Source organism: Cibotium barometz, chromosome 29, assembly GCF_041138505.1.
Source record: "Cibotium barometz isolate CiBa-2024 chromosome 29, ASM4113850v1, whole genome shotgun sequence".
NCBI lineage: Eukaryota > Viridiplantae > Streptophyta > Polypodiopsida > Cyatheales > Cibotiaceae > Cibotium > Cibotium barometz.
In genome coordinates this window covers 46,414,181-46,431,481 of record NC_141074.1, presented here as the reverse complement: position 1 = coordinate 46,431,481, position 17,301 = coordinate 46,414,181, and the positions used below count along the sequence as shown (strand labels likewise).

The 17,301-nt window shown below is 40.7% G+C and overlaps 1 protein-coding gene and 1 non-coding gene across 2 annotated transcripts; one reads left to right on the top strand and one right to left on the bottom strand.

Annotated features, from left to right (window-relative positions):
- Window positions 1–6,301: 6,301 nt before the first annotated feature.
- Window positions 6,302–6,420, bottom strand: LOC147622260 (5S ribosomal RNA). Its single transcript, XR_015269753.1, has one exon. It is a non-coding gene; the product is annotated as a 5S ribosomal RNA (ribosomal RNA).
- Window positions 6,421–15,433: 9,013 nt separating this feature from the next.
- Window positions 15,434–16,471, top strand: LOC147622259 (uncharacterized). Its single transcript, XM_086823699.1, has 3 exons — window positions 15,434–15,860; window positions 16,015–16,136; window positions 16,328–16,471. Exons 1-2 carry the CDS (start codon window positions 15,489–15,491, stop codon window positions 16,105–16,107), a joined length of 465 nt encoding a protein of 154 aa, XP_086679825.1. The 5' UTR covers window positions 15,434–15,488; the 3' UTR covers window positions 16,108–16,136; window positions 16,328–16,471.
- The last annotated feature ends 830 nt before the right edge of the window (window positions 16,472–17,301 follow it).

Here is a 17,301-nt window from a genome sequence, read left to right as displayed (position 1 = left end):
AAAGTACATCTAGGATTATGTTAACAAAAAGTAATCCCTTATCGTAGGTACAAAAGATTATACCCTTATTATAGGGCAAAATATAAGGATATCAAAATAAAAGTGTACGAAGTTGAAATTGCATATTCAAGGTCCTCATCATTGTCTTTGCTAAACATTCTCACACGTTCTGATTATTATTACCCCTTACAGCTTCAGCCTCTAGTCTCACATTCTCATTGCTTTTTGTTGCACATGAGAAAAAATTTATAGCAACATGATCCTAAACACAACAAAACTTACACCAGTGAAATGTTGTTTAAGAAAAAACAAAGAGGTTATGGGTTTAGAAATGTACTTACTTACCATACTTGCAAAGCAGAGCTTCCATAAATAATAATGTTGGAGGGTGAAAAGGATTTACTAAAATAATTGCAAAGTATTAATCTCACAAGCCATAGAATAAGAATTGCACATGACATAAGATTGAGTCTAATTTGCCCCCACACAAGTGAGCCCATGCTTCCTCTTGGTGTATCTAAATCATATTGCTTGAAATAACTTGTGGGGCTTAAAAGTCCACTATTATAAATATGTCGACCTCTTCAAAAATAGCTTGCTTTATTGGACGTAAAAGCTAATCTACTTAAAAACGGGTGTACCTCGAACCTTATAAATGTGAACATCTCTTGTAAAAATCAAATATGCACAAGGGAGCTTTCACAAGTCCCAATTAATATATATACATTGACAATAAATAGGAACAACACCCAAAATGAAATAATGGCACATGTCATAAAATCAAATAATATTTACAACACTGAAAATCGAGTGTCTCAAAATCTTCTTGACCACTCGCCTATATTATCCAATCGATGGATCTACACTTACATCAACTATGCTTATCAATTAATAAATTAATAACCATTCAAAAATCATAGTTTCAAGACAATGCAACCAATACTCCCACGCATGCATGAAATAATTCGTGTATGTGTAAAGTAAGCTACAATCGCCCAAATTTAGAAGGTGTATAAATCTAAACCCATCTAGGAGAATTCATAAATAATTAAAAATATTTTTTTTCGGCTACCATATTGGACCCATCTTAAGATCAACCATCTTCTTGATCCCATGCACATCTTCAAGAATGTGGGATCTGGTATTTGGGAACATGTTATTGGTAAACGAGACAGTGTTAGCGTACGGGAGGACTTGCGGGTCGCAGGACGTATGCATCAAGCTTGGCCACAAGAGGAGAGTGGGCACGTTCGTCTTCTGCCTGCACCATGGATTAGATCAAAGAAAGAGGAGAAGCAGGTAAAGCAGGCCATCACCACTTTCCGTACTCCCACTAGATGCATGAGATCATTGAAGGGAGCCTTTACAACCACTAAGAAAAGAGGCGTTGAGCAACTATATGGGTTGAAGTCCCACGATTGGCACAAGATGCTCCAAGTAAGTGTTTTCCAAGTCTCACCCTTCATTATACCTTGCAAAATGAACGTGCATGAGGTATAACGTACTATTTATTTATTTTTCAGATATGTTAGTTCCAAAGCAATTGATCCAGCCACGTTGGATGATACGCGCGTTATGGCAGTGGAGGTGGTTTGTTTGGTAGAGGAGACTTTTTCGAGAACCATTCTCACAAGTCACCTACATCTCATTGTGCATTTAGTGGACGAAATTGCTTTATGTGGCACTCTGCATGCACGTTGGATGTTCTTCCTAGAGCACTTCATGAAGACCTTAAAAGATTTTGTGAGGCAAAAAGCAAGGCCCGAAGGAAGCATGGCCGAGGGTTGGTTGATACAAGAGTCTCTTGTATATATTTCAAAATTTCTTGGTCAGGTGGATAGCTCTTTGCCACGACTATGGAGCAATGAAGAGGACTTGAGGATGACCTCTATTGTGCCTCAAGGAAAAGGACAGAGTAAAGTAATTGACAGAACATTGATTGATGATCTCAATTTCACTTGCATCCTTAATAGTGATGTGATGAGCAGATGGGTTACAAGATATGAAGATGCAAAGACAAAAAGGCAAGCAGAAAGAGCTCTCTTTCGGAGGCAACATGGCTCTTGTAAGGCGTACCCTAAGCATCTAGCAACACTTCCGAATGATATCCATGTTGATTGGTTGCATGAGGAAATGGAGAGAGCAGAGAGAAACGAGGGGCTGCATATCACGGCGGAAGAATGGGAGTATGCACGAGGATGCATGTTAAAGGTACATAGAACTAATGTTTTGCATTAGTTGTAAGTGATTTGCTTTTAATATTTATTCACATTGCTTACACAAATATTGCTTCTATTTTGGTCCAGTGCACTATGTTCAATGCTATATGGTGTGAAGGCAAGCATTTTCGAACACAAAGAATTGATGAAAAGAGGAATACACAAGATTGCGGTGTCATTAGTAGCTTTGAGGGAGCTAATGGAAAAATGGATGATTATTGTGGCACAATCCAAGACATATTTAGGCTTGACTTCCGTCGCTTCTTTGTGTATGTTTTGGATGTCAAATGGCAAATGAACGTGGTGGAAAAAGGGCCTAATGCAATGATAAAACGCCATGCAAGTGGCTATGTAACTATTGACTCTACAAAGTTTTGGCAAACAAAGAAAGATAGGCTCGTATTGCCACAACAATGTGAGCAGGTATGCATTTTTTTACTAATGTGTTTCATGTAAATATATATCTAAGCTCGCGTACCCCTTGACTTTTGATATGCTAATTAATTACTGCAGTATGTGTATTTGAGTAGGTTATCTATCTGCCAATGGTGCATGACATTAAATGGTGGTACGTCATCCCTATTGCACCACGTTCCAAAGTGATGTATAATACATTCACTGATATGGAGCATATGGAGGATGTAACAAGCCGCAATGAAGATGATGTCGAACATGCCAATGAAGATGTGATCGATGATCAAGAAATAAGAGATGATCATGATAATGAGGATGAGCATGCCATTTCTCATGATCATGAGAATGACCCTACCATTGAGGATGATGGTGATGTTGATGAGGATGATCAAGACATCGATACCATTATCACAATGGACAGAATATCGATAGTGGAATAAATTTAATCGTAGCCTTACAAATTGATCAAATGGATATTGATGTTGATCGTTTGGCAAGGATGGATCTTATTGAAGATGAGATCGAACCCTAACCAATCCATCACTGTATCGTTCTAAATTGATGACATTTCTATTGTATGTGTTGTCTTTTAATTATTATCTCATGATTTATTTTTGAATATATTTCATTGTTGTAAATGCATGTAGTGGGATTGTGTAATGATATATAATGTAATGTACTATGAGATGGTTTAAAGAAAATAGTTTTTAATTTTGTAAAGGAATTTAGTTTTTCTTAATAAAGCATGTATTGATGCGTGTATTAATGCATGTATAGTTGCGTGTATATACACGCGCTGGTAGATGCCAATATACATGCACCTGATACTATTCAAATACCTGCGCGACCATACACGTGCCCGTAATTTATCGCGTGTATGAAACGCGTGTATGGCATCATTGTCTTGTAGTGACCCCTAGGGCCAAGAGGAATTATACCCATTACAACTGGAGCAGCAGAGATCTCATTTTTCCTTCAGAAAATAGATGCCTACAAAATCGCGTATAATTGTCGCGTGCGAAGGCAGTTTGAGCTTTTGTTTGAATGGGCTAGAGCACAAGGGTTATAGCTATGCTCGGCTAAAGTGGTCTGGGCTAATCTGATGTATGAAGGGAGAGAGAGCTCCTCCACCAGCTGGGGGTACAGAGGCTAATTGAAAAACGAGGTAAAAACTTAATTATCTATTAATTCTAATTAGCCAGGTTATTAGAAATATAATGGGCTCACAAATTGATGGATTCTAGGCTAGGCTCTGATACCATGTTAAATTTGCAGCAATGTGATGAGCTATGGTGGATCAAATGCTAGAATCAACATCATTAATAAAGATATTAGATGATAATTAAGATGTGATTAGTGAGCAATTAACTGATAGCTTAATGTAGGCATGGGTAATCAAAAACTAGCAGATTCTCATTAGGGCAATGCCTCAATTTATAGGGTTTACATCCAAGCATCTAATCCCATTGATTTCTCCTTGATTCACTCTACCTCTTTTGCTTGATTCTCTCCACCTCTTCCTAGAATATCTCCACACCTCCTAAATCTCCTCATGCTACCCTTTATTCTCTCCCAGTAGATACTTCTCACCTTTTCACAGGTTCTCTCACATTTACAGATTCTCTTTTATAGCCTCTTGCCAAGGGCTTGTTCCCACACACACCCTATTCACTTGTATATTTCAACAGAACCAAGTGCAAGTTGTGCATGTCTCATATCATATTGGTGTATTACTGTGTGCGCATAACTAGAGACACTCAGTAGGTTGATTGGGGTAGCAGGGTCAACCCCAACAACACAATATGTGTGGAGTGTAGGGGTGAAGAGTTAGTAGAGGCACTCCCTATGGCCCAATCTATAGTACATTATTGGGAACACGGGGGGGTTCACCTAAAAATATGTAAGCATACCATGTGAGTTCAAATGAAGGGATTTTTTAATTCAAAATTTTGAGGTAAATTTATAGAATGGGTTTTTTAAATCAATTTTGGAAAAAAAGTTGTGTAAGTCCATAAAGATAAAGGGGTCATTTTATTCATGAAAAATTTATAGGTAAGGGGTTTTTTAAATACCCCTTGAACGCACATGATACGTAGGGTTTTTAAGTAGTGCACCCCCAAGATTAGGTAACTTTCATCCATGCTTGGCTAAGAACAACTTGTTCCTTCATTGTCCCATGATGACAAGCATGACCAAAAAATCGCTCACCCAAAGCCTATTTGCACCATAGATGATAGTTTTTAGAATTCCTAGCACTTTGTTATTCTTGTTATTGATGCCTTTTACTCTCAAAGGATAAGTTACAAACAACTGAGGAATTCCCAACTAGTTCCATACATTAAAAGAGAGTAAATTGTGACCTGCTCCAGTATCAAAGCAATGCATTGTAGGTCAATTTACCATAAGGGCTAGGTAATTCAACTTGTATTTTGAGAGGTTCAATGTGATCTTCTATTTCTCCAACAATCTCTCCAAAAAACGCCTGATATTTTTCTTCCAAAAACGCCCGATATTTTTCAAAAAGCAACGTCGCCGGGGGGGGGGCAGGGGGCCAGGGGGTGTTCGGGCATGGCACCGCGGGGGCCGGGGGGTGTGAGGGCACGGCACCGGGGTGTTCGAGCACACGCCTCCGCGGGGGCCGGGGTGGGGTGTTCGGGCACGGCACCGCGGGGGCTGGGGGGCGTGAGGGCAGGGCACCGGGGTGTTCGGGCACACGGCTCGGCGGGGGCCGGGGTGGGGTGTTCGGGCACGGCTCCGTGGGGGCCGGGGGGCGTGAGGGCACGGCACCGGGGTGTTCGGCCACACGGCTCCACGGGGGCCGGGGTGGGTGTTCGGGCACACGGCACCGCGGAGGCCGGGGTGGGGTGTTCGAGCACGGCACAGCACCGCGGGGCCCGGGGGCGTGAGGGCACGGCACCGGGGTGTTCGGGCACACGGCTCCGCGGGGGCCGGGGTGGGGTGTTCGGGCACGGCACCGGGGTGTTCGAGCACACGGCTCCGCGGGGGCCGGGGTGGGGGGGGCACGGCACCGCGGGGGCCGGGGGGTGTTCGGGCACACGGCTCCGCGGGGGCCGGGGTGGGGTGTTCGGGCACGGCACCGCGGGGGCCGGGGGCGTGAGGGCAGGGCACCGGGGTGTTCGGGCACACGGCTCTGCGGGGGCCGGGGTGGGGTGTTCGGGCACGGCACCGCGGGGGCCGGGGGCGTGAGGGCAGGGCACCGGGGTGTTCGGGCACACGGCTCCGCGGGGGCCGGGGTGGGGTGTTCGGGCGCACGGCACCGCGGGGGCCGGGGGGCGTGAGGGCACGGCACCGGGGTGTTCGGGCACACGGCTCTGCGGGGGCCGGGGTGGGGTGTTCGGGCACACGGCACCGCGGAGGCCGGGGTGGGGTGTTCGGGCACGGCACCGCACCGCGGGGGCCGGGGGCTGCGGGGGCACGGCACCGGGGTGTTCGGGCACACGGCGGGCGAGCCGAGAGGTGTTCGGGCACGGCACCGCGGGGGGTCGGCGGGGCATGACGGCATGGCACGCGGCGGCGGGTCGAGGGGGGGCGTGAAGGGCACGGCTCCCAGGGGCCGTCCAGGGCACGGGACGCGGGGGGATCGGGGGGCTCCCGTGGGGGCGTGACAGCACGGCTCCTAGGGCCATAGTGATGCTCTGGCCCAAAAAAGGGTGCAGCACCAGGACTTCCCGGGAGGTCACCCATCCCAGTACTGTTCTGGCCCAAGCGCGCTTAACTGCGGAGTTCTGATGGGATCCGGCGTATTAGCGCTGGTATGACCGCACCACACCAAAGTAGCGAATCCCTGATATTTTTCTTCCAAAAACGCTGCTAAAATATGCTGTTATGCTTCCGATGTGTTGTAGTGTTATAGATCCTCCTTGTCCTCCTTCCTACTCATTGGAATTCCTCTCATGTTGGAAGGAGACCCATATTGGTAGGGAGGGTCTTCCTAGCACGTTGCATTCGTGGAGGTGGAATATTTTGTCCTATCCATGGTGGAGGACCCTGGTCCTATTCCTGCTCACTACTATTAGTTGAATATTTAGTGCTATCAGGATCGTGAGTGAGGACGCTTTCTAGTACCAATAGCAACATTCGTAGTAGGACGAGGAGGTACTCTACGTGCACAATATTCTTAGTTCGAGCCATGGGTGAGAAGAGTGAAATTGAAAAGACAAAAATGAGGCCATAGAGTCTTATTATAGGCACTTGAACATTAGGTCAATTTTTTAAAAATGACAATTTAGTGTGAAACCATAAAAAAACTTAATGTCCATTCAATTTAATGTTGTTTCACCCAAAATTTTCCCTTTCTAACCATTGTAGCATGCCATGCAGCATGGCATGTTGTCCCACTACTTTGGTTCCATTTAGCCTTATTGGTTTCCTTCATGTTGTGGAGTTGGGCTACTTTTGCAATTTGAGATGTCTTTGCTTTCTCCTTCAATAAGATTCTACTCAATGTGTATCGGAAAAACTAATCAAACATTTCAATGAGGTAATTTGTTCGTGTCACCCCTCCACCACCAAGAATGTTCTTGAAATAGATGCCCTTTTCCCTATAATGTGACGCTTAAATCCCTTAGGTGCTCCACATGTTGAGGAAACCATAATTTTCTAAGTAATATGATCCATGATCATAAACAACATGCTAGAAGGGTGATTGATATTTTCCCCCAACTATCAATGACTAATTGAGTAAACTCGATGGCTATTGCCTTTAATATGCTTCGTTATTCAGCATTGGTAGTACTGAATAGCATGATCGACACCATCTTGTCAAAACAATCCCAAACCTTTGTACACTTATTACGAAGACTTGCATCCTTGTCACAGTTACTAGTACACTTTCATAACTCTTTCCACAACTCGCATCTTGCTTTGGAGTTTTTCGTCGACATGTTATGCAAACAATACCTAATCTTTTCTCTATACATTGATACTTATTGTGCCACAACGTTATTATCTCTAGATATCTTTGCATCTTTCACTATTTTGATGTTGCCTCCATGGACCCCTAGTAGATCCTCCACTTTGGAAATGGATTCCATGGATCACGCATCCAACTTCAAAGTGGATGCAAAGTCAATGTGTAATTTGATCAACTTATCAAATATTCTTATCATGGCATGTAATGTGCAGATGTGATTTTTTTCACATGGGAATGAAATAATGGGATTCCATGTAGGATCATTGGCATCCCTGTCTGGCGGTTCTTCCAAGTTGCATGACATGACTATCAATCCATCACAATTCTTCTTTCTTACACTTTTGCTTTGATTTCTTCATGCATAGAGGACAAGGAAGTAAAAAGGTAGAACTTATGTCACAACCAAGCATACATTTGATTGTTTTCAAATCTCCTGCTAAATGCCAATCCACTACAAAGGTACCCACACCTGGAACTTCAAGTTGTTCATCACCATTCATTTTTGCTTGATGACTTCAACAATCCAAGGACATCTTGGAAGCATCCACTCTAGCATTTCATGGTTCTCCTTTTGCACCTCAAAAGCTCCTAACCATAATTGTCTTTTTTAGATTAAACACTAAAAGAAGGCACCTTGTCCTTGTCCTTTGCATGTGTGCCATTGCCTCATTCATGAGTGTAGGTCCCATTCTTTTTAGTCTATGCCCTTTGACAATTTGCCACTCATCTAGATTCAATATGAAAGAGACCACTGACTCTAGAATCATGAAGCAACACATGATTAGATATACGTGTTATTTGATTTTTCACCATGAATAAGAAAGTTTAAATCATACTAACCTTCATCAGAGACTTTATAAAATTTGATTATTTCTTGTTGAAGCCTCTTCAAATCCACAAAAATTTTGCTCAAGGCATCGTAATCCACTTTAATATCACCCTTTGATTTGTCCTTCAAAACTTTTATTCCCTTTACATGGAAATACTCACTAGACTGACAAGTGATCTTGTATGTGCATTGTTTGTCTTCTTTGCCAATGCAACTTTGTATGAAGGTGGAAGAAAGTGGGTTTTTTTCTCTCTCTTATGATGAAGAGCCTCCTTTGTGATGGCATGGATGGACTCATAGCCCTTGCGATTTATACTTGCTTCATCACAAGCACTTTAAATATCATTTGCACTCAAAATACCCTCAATGTCCTTCATGATTTCTTTCATCAAAACATTATGAAATCCCTTGTAAAATTGGGGTCACGAACAATAGGCAACATGTCTTGCTTCCTCATGCAAGCTTTCAAAAGACTCTGGGTATAAGTTTGTGTATTCCCCGCTGATGTATCAATTAAAAAGTTCATGAAATGTAAACGTTGAAGAAAAGTGTTAATTGTAGAACTCTTATTTAAATTATTCAACACTCAATAACTCTTATTCACCTCGCCATGATTCGGCTTTTCCTAGTATCATTGCCTATTGCAAGCTATTAATTTTTGATAGCTCTTTTTGGTGTTTCCTTGCACCAACTGGGGTTTTCTTCAAATGATCTAATTTGACTCTAATCTTATTTAATTATTTCTCTTGTTCCTTGATTTGTATCTCCTTTTTATTATTTTTATTCTCTATATTTTACACTAGGTTTGTTAGATCTTCAATATTTGATTGAAGATGCAAATTTTATGTGTATATATGTTGCATGTAAGCCCCGCCACCCACAGACTGTTAGACGTTTACAATATCCAAGAAGCCCATTTTTTCCATCACCAATGTGACGTACTAAACTAGTCACATCAGTGAAATGGTCGATTATCTAAGGTTAATGGGTTACATGGATAGAGTGCACCATCAACCCATAACTCTACATGTTTCTTTCCCTGAGTCTTAAGTAAAGAAGTGGATGCATTATCTAATCGTTGTCTTATGTAAGGATATTTGATTGATGCATATTCCTCTTTTATATGAATATAAAGATCTATCTTACATTTTCTTGTGTTAGTAATATCTTCTAAAGGAGGCATGGTTTAAATTCACGTCAGATGAAAGAAGGATTAGAGTAAGATGAAAGGATGATTAAAGGAAGATGAGGTAGTTATGGTTGAAAATGACCTTGAAAAGGTACTTTTGGGGGTTACATATGATTGAGGGACCCTTTTTTAATTACAAAATGCTTGAAAATTTTAAAAAACCTTAATTTTAGGGTCCCTTATACCCACGTTTTTCAAATTTGGCAAAGAGAGTGGTGTGGGACCACATACATATGCATGAGATATGATGGAAAAGATATAGGGCTTGAAAGAGGTAGTTATTGACTGAAAATGACCTTGAAAAGGTACTTTTAGAGGTTACATATGATTAAGGGAACCATTTTTTATTAAAAAATGTTAAATTTTTAAAATTTCAAAAAAAAACCCTATTTTTAGGGTCCCTTATACCCACGTTTTTCAAATTTGGTGTGAAGAGAGAGGTGTGGGACCACATAAAAAAGGAAAGTGGTCTAAGGAATCACACACATTAAAAATTCAAAAATAAGAATGGACTCTAGAAATAGTGGCAACTTTTTCAAAAAGTGAATGGATCCTTGAAACGTACCAAAATTCTGTTCTATATTCTAACACAAAAGTTTTCAAATCATACAGAAAACAAAATCACTCATACTTCAAAAAAATGAAGAGTTTTTCAACAAATCATATTCATTTGTAAAATCCAAAGTAACAGTAATATTCATCCATACAAAAATCTAAAAATCATAGAGAGAATCACCAACGAAAGATCTATCCAATAGGGCCTTTCTCCAAAAGCCCATCCACCCAACCACCACTCTAAATGTCGCAGCTATCGCGGGTATGCCTCTAGTAAATCTCGTCGACTCTGGGTTCTACCAAATGGTTCTCAGAGGGCATAATTCACAATCTCTATCCGACGTTCCCTGTCTAAGGATGACCGGCCCGAATTTCAAAATCTCTCTCTCTCGATCCCACACAAAAAATCCTCAAGGCTCAGGAAGAAGCCCCAAAAAAATAACCCACGAGAATTAGTAGATTATCATGCAAGAAATCATCAAAGATATAAAATATTTCCTAAAAACATGCGTTCGAACCAAATTAGAGAAGATACGCTAAAAAAAATACTAGAAAGTGGTGTCGGATTTGTTATACCAGCCACCCCATGTGGAATCTCCCAATTATCTGAACTCGAAATTTATTCATCCTATGATGAACTAAATTTCTTTAGTTCGCCTCTCTGATAAATAAAGTTATCTACGGCCTCATGCGAGGCCATTACTAAAAATTAACGGTCAAATTCGTGTTCGGGCCCCGTTTCGGGCGCTTGTTGCGGTTATATTTATTATGTAGCCCCCATATGAGTTTCCTTTAGGCTAAACCACTCTCTATGACCCTCTTATACATTACCTGTATTCTTTATCACCTTTCATTTTATTTGAATTATCAAATATGGGTTAGCTCTAAATATATTTTATTTTTGCATTATGCATAATTAGGACTCACAACATTCGTCACAATGCTTGTCCGATTTGACATCATCGCCTATGCATCTCAAGAAGGTCGTGTACAAAGACCATCACCGATTCTTTCCATTTGATCATGAGAAATTTTTTCCATCTACAAAAGGAGTGCCCCCATATCCTCTAAGAGTAGGAGATTGGGAAGTATTGTGGAGAGGATCGTCCCATACACCACTATCAAGAATGACAAGGTGCTCAATCCTTTTTTGTCTCCCATATTAGACAAATCTAAGAATCAATCATCTTCTAGATCCGATTCACATCATAAAAAATGTAGCATCCAATATTTGGGACCACATAATTGGCAATAGAGGTTCTTTAGTAGCTCGAGAAGAGAACTTGATATTGATTGAACGCCTCCCCACAACTAGGCCAATAGTTTAAGATGATGGGAAGGTAATTTTACCTAAAGAATCTTGGATCTTGACAAAGAATGAGGAGAAGAGAGTGAAGGATCAAATTATCTCCTTTCGTACCCCTGTAGGTGTCATGCGTTCTTTAAAGGGGGAATTCACAAAAACAAAGAAGAAAGGAGAAACTGAATTGTATGGTCTAAAAATGCATGATTGTCACAAGATGTTTCAGGTACGTTCAATTTACTTATATAAACCTCATGATGGTATTTCATTATAATTACATAATATTGATTGCAATGTTTTGTCACATCATCATTCTTCCCATATTCATTAGCAAGTGCGGAGATCAAAAAGTGTGCAAGACCATCTACAAAATGGGGACATTGGTGAGGTATGAGAAACTAAAATTCTAACATGGCTTTATTGTTTTGTTGCGCTAGTTTGTAAGACATGTCATGTAATTAAATGGAATAAACTCCATTTTAGGTATATGAGATCCATCCATACACTATTGACGTAGTCCGAGTATTGGCAGTGGAGAAAGTGTGCATAATAAAGGACTATTGTCAATTACGTCTTCTGGTACACTTGATAGATGAAGTGTCGGTATACGGTGTTGTGCATGCTCAGTGGATGCGCTTCCTTGAGAGTTTCATGAAGACCTTGAAGGATTCTGTTAGGCAAAGAGCTAGGCCAGAAGGAAGCATGCAGAGGGTTACTTAGTGCAGGAATCATGTGTCCACATTTCATAGTATCCGTCTCTCTTGAGTGGATCCCATAACTCCACAATTGTGGAGTAATGAGGACGATGAGCACAGGGTGTGTTAAGATTTATGGTACCTCCTACAAGAAGCCAATTAGACTAATGATACAATACGCACACACTAATGACACATGATTAACTTAAACCTCAAGTGGATGATGCTTTATTATGATAAGAGTATGTGAAACAAAGTGATGATCATGAGCTAATTAGATTGCAAGATAGATTAACTTGATCTAACAGAGATTCTTGAGATGTGCTTGTACTTCCATTGCTTGAAAATAACCCCCTTTTTTATGGGTAGATTACATCTTTGCTTGGTCCATGTGGGATAATCCACTTTTGCCATATGGCTTCATTCTCACCTACTCATTCTCTGCCTCTACATGTGCTCTATGGCATCACACTTCTTAACACCACATCATCAAAGAGGTATCCAAAAAATCACCACACATTATATAAAATTAAAGAGTTACTCAAACAATTAGCATCGCTTAACTAAATGCAAGATGTAATTCCTCTTTTTGATAAGAAATTTTGTAAACTGCATACTTTAAATCACTAGTGTGTCATGGGAGAAGATCATGTTCATCCATGTGAGAGTCCATGGCATTTCCCTAAAACTCTAACATAATCTCTCAAGCTAGGTTGCCTTTGTTCAAAGAAAACTTCCATCATCTTACATAGTCTCGTAGAGTGATATATGAGCTTCATACCAAGAACTCCTTTAGCCTTGGGTCTGTAAAATTTATGCAAAGCCAAAAAGAAACATGATTTCATAGTTCCCTTATTTCTCTTCCAAACAAAATCACTTGTCTAGCTAAGCATTCTTCTCTAATGCTTATCTTTATTGAAGTTCATCAAGGAGTTCCACCAAGGGGTAGGACATGAAGGTTTCCTTCACAATGATGACTCTAAAATGAAAGGATAGAAGATACATTGTCCCATTTCCAAAACTTGACTAATGTTCTATTTATTACCAAATATCCAATTACATCGTACGCACACACACAAACACATTCATTTGTTCTCATTTATACACACACACACACACATGTGTGTGTGGATACGAATTTGGATCTTTACCAATTTCCCCTATTGCCTTGCATGGCGACAAGCGAAGCTACATGCAAGTGGGAAAGTTTGCCTAGGAAATGATATATCAAATGATAAGTGGTGTAGGGGGGCTAGGGGATGGCAAAGAAATATAGTTTTATTTTGGCTCAAGAAATATAGGTGGCAAGCATCTCTTCAAGTGTCCCTTTAGAGCATTTCCATTGTTAGAATATGCGTCTTTTAGTGATGCTAATAAAAATATTTCTAGTAGAGACTCAATACATAGTAGAAGGGTAAGGAATATCATGACTACCCAAGTATAAAAAACATTGCTAGTAGAGACTCAATATATAGTAGTGGGGTAAGGAATCTCATGATAAATGACAACCTAAGCACGTTAGCTTATAAAAAACAGGATAATAACAATTATGATACTATACACTTATTTTGATATAGATCCTTCAGTGAATATACTTGTTAAATTAATGTAAATTAAAGCAAATAGAGAGAATGACATGCTACTATTGTGAATTCGTGCAAATAAAGAGAATTGTATGCTGCTCCCCAAAGAAAGTTCTCTCATTGCTGTACGTAGTTGTTAACCTTATCTCAACCCTAAACTAACTTAACTACACATTCGATTCTCGAAAGGTAGCCTCACATAACTTCCTATTAAGTCTTAGAATCAAAGCTAAATTTGGCTAGCCCACCCCAAAAGGCTACATTTATAGGGCTCTAGGCTCTAGTGCCACCAAAATCACCAAAAGATGCACCTTAAAAGCCACAAGGTGTGGCACCTTTTAAATCTAGAGACTTGTTGTGGAGCCTCGGGACTAGAATATCCATAACGCCCTCATTGAGGTTTCCCGTTTTCCGAACTGTGGAGCTTTGGATAATCAAATCTTATTAAATATGATTTGTTATATTCCCCAAAAGCCAACGTTTTGAGTCCTTGTTTGTCGACCACAAAGGGTCCAACTTCTCTTAGCTATGGCCCTTCAGTGAATGAGTTTGACTTGTCGATCACTTGCCAATGTTTTTTTTCTAAAAGGAGGTTCTAGCTAGTATAGGCGACATCACCATATGCACGATGCAACCGTTGATGCGCCTGTTATTTGACCTTACATTTCATTCTTATAATTGAGCAGATAAAGATGAGGCGAGAACATCAGATGCTCAGTTTGACCTTAGAGCTCAATTTTGCTGTTTAATCCGTCGTTAGTTCTTCTTGCTGCTATTAAGCTCAGGTTCGCAATCAGGGAGCGGGGCCGTAGTCAGTAATTCCAAGCTAGGCTTATGGACGCCCAGAACTATGAACCTGCAAGCGACTGCTGGTTGGGGTTTATGGACTGGCAACTAGGAGATTCCAGTACTACTAGCAATGAGAGTGCCCTTAATTATGCCAGAAATTACAACACACCGGCCATGGTGGCTGCTAGTTGTTCCCATTTGGGTGGTTGTTTGGAGCTGGAGGAGGAGACAAACAGTAATCAAGGCTTAACACAGGCGTTCCCTTTAATATGCCGATCAACTAACCCTAAACAAGGGCCTATTGCTGAGGGCACCTCTAATTCTTACACAAGTTACTTGATGCTGAATCGTAGCCGTCATCTCGATAGTACATTAACGCAAGGTAATCATGATGATACATCAGCATTGCATAATAACCTTAATCCAGAAAAAGGGGCCCTAATTAGTACTTGTGTTGCAGTAGATAATGGCGGGCAGCAGTACCTTGGCAGGAAGATAATCCCCCGAATGCAGAGCGGCGCCGAAAGTGAGAAAAATACTAATAGAACTCATTTAGCAAGCGAGCAGGAGATCAGAGCAGCTAGCTGGCCGTCGACGTCCGCGGCGCTGCAGTCTGCCGACGGAACGATGATCTCCTTCAGCACCGAGCTCGGCGAAGAGGACTCTCTCGTGAAGCAGCTAATTGCGAGTCCTAAATGCAGGTTAATAAAGAAGCCAAGGTTCGACGACAGTTCAGCACGGCACTGCCTCGCGGAGCGCAAGAGGCGAGAGAAAGTGAATAAGAATCTCGAAGATCTTCGAGTCGTAGTCAGCCCTTTACTTTCCGTGAAGGTACGCATGCTGATACAATCCTAATTAGCTTAATTAGATACTAATCACGTATGAGACCTAATACTGCACACGATCAAGGTTGTAAGGGCGATCATTGCCTTGACAGACAGACAAGGCTTCCGTCATTGAAGCTGCAGTTAGGCTTCTGATGGAGAGGATGCAACCGCCATTAGTATCAAAGAAAGAGGGAAGACATACAGTATTACCACAATGTGATGACGGCGCTAGGCTGGATGGTGCACATACATCGGCAGGGGAGGGAGCACTATCTATGGTTTTCTGTGACCTGCAAGATGAGCTTATGGGACATGCGCCCGCTATAGAGGTGACTACAGCGGCAGTCGCAGCGCAGAGAAGCCACTACATCATCAGTATAAGAGCTCACCATAGGCCTAAAATCTTCTCGGACATCACCCTTGCTCTCACCAAGCTCGACCTCCGGATCCTCTATGCGAACTCTTGCTCCTGCATTAACAACACCTCTAGCAGTACCTCCACCTTGCAATGGTTCCTTTCCAAGGTAGGAAACTCTTTTTTTAAAATCAGTATGCTCACATTGATCCACATGGAGTGAATGTTATTTGATCATTTCATTTGATGATCATATTGCATGGACAGACCTAGACGTTTGGTTTAATAATTTCACACTTATAGTGAAAGTCGTGATATCCTAGATTGAGGTTGCTGATGCCTCTTCCATCAAACGGGGAGATTTGCACGAAAGCATACAAATTGCCATCAAGGAACTCATAACATTGAAGAGATGATGATGAGAGAAAGCTCACATCAATATAAGGTTCGTGACATCGATCACAATTCCAATTTTGATTAGAGTTATTAAATTTGGGTTAAAGAGTTTTTATGTGGAAACCACACGTTTATTCATAGGCCTTCATATATTTGAACATTTTCTACAAGAAAGCCCATAATTTCTTGTTCCTCTCATGGAGCCAAACATTCGCTCAAGTTAAAATGTCATGGTCTTAGATCACAGGAGAACAAATCAAGGCAATTGATATCGGCTCTCTTCCTACGTCATTATTATAACATGAAGATGTTCCCTTTCACTCCCATGACTGTTCATGTAGTGATCAACATACTTCGGTCTCTTTTTGCCCTTGACAACGAACACTTTTGTCACTCTCAATAATAGATATTCCTAAGAAAGATGGACTTACTTCCATAGCATGCAAAACACTTGTTACCTTGAGAAAGAGTCCATCACATGTAATTATGTCATGTTTTCTCCAATTAAAATCTTCATGCACTGAAACAACTATGAAGTTGTGAGTATATGTGTTGAATGAGTCATAAGTGTTACTTGAAAATCCATATAGCATTTCAGCAAAGTGCTACAAGTTGAGTAGTAGTATGGTATGCTAGAGAAAACAAGTAAAGTGCTAGAACACATGTAGTATGGTATGCTAGAGAAAACAAGTAAAGTGCTAGAACACATCCATCACTTTTATGATTTAATATTGTTGAAACTTCATATGCGCCTCTCTTTGATGTGGCTCCTCCATTAGATGCATTAAAAAAATATGTTCACACATGCACAAAATGTTAGGGAAGGATGTAAGGTTACACATGTAAGTTAAGCTGGTGCATTAAAAAGTCAAGTTGATAAATTCTAATCTCCACTTTAAATTGGTGCGCTTTGCAAGTCACCTAGTTATTTGACTATTGGAAAGAATGAAGTTACCATATAATTCCTCACCTTTGCGTCTTAGAACAATAAAACGTTTGTTTTTCTCTTGGTTTTTTTTTCTAAAAACTTATATACTTAGAACATTAAAAGTTTTCTTTTTAAAACACAATGTGTAGCTTGAATAGCTTACATGATTTTTAATGAACTCCCAACCCTAATCATTTAGCAAAATAAGATGACATGAAAAGAAATTTTATAGTTTAATCAAAAAATTCTAACTTTTGAATGGGTATAATATCCAAATTTATCTCAT

What these genes read in the sequence shown, in the direction of transcription:
- LOC147622259 (XM_086823699.1), top strand. Translation starts at nt 15,489, where the DNA reads ATGGAGAGGATGCAACCGCCATTAGTATCAAAGAAAGAGGGAAGACAT. An exon ending in TGCAATGGTTCCTTTCCAAG is followed by an intron (nt 15,861 to 16,014) that starts GTAGGAAACTCT and finishes GTGATATCCTAG; the next exon opens with ATTGAGGTTGCTGATGCCTC.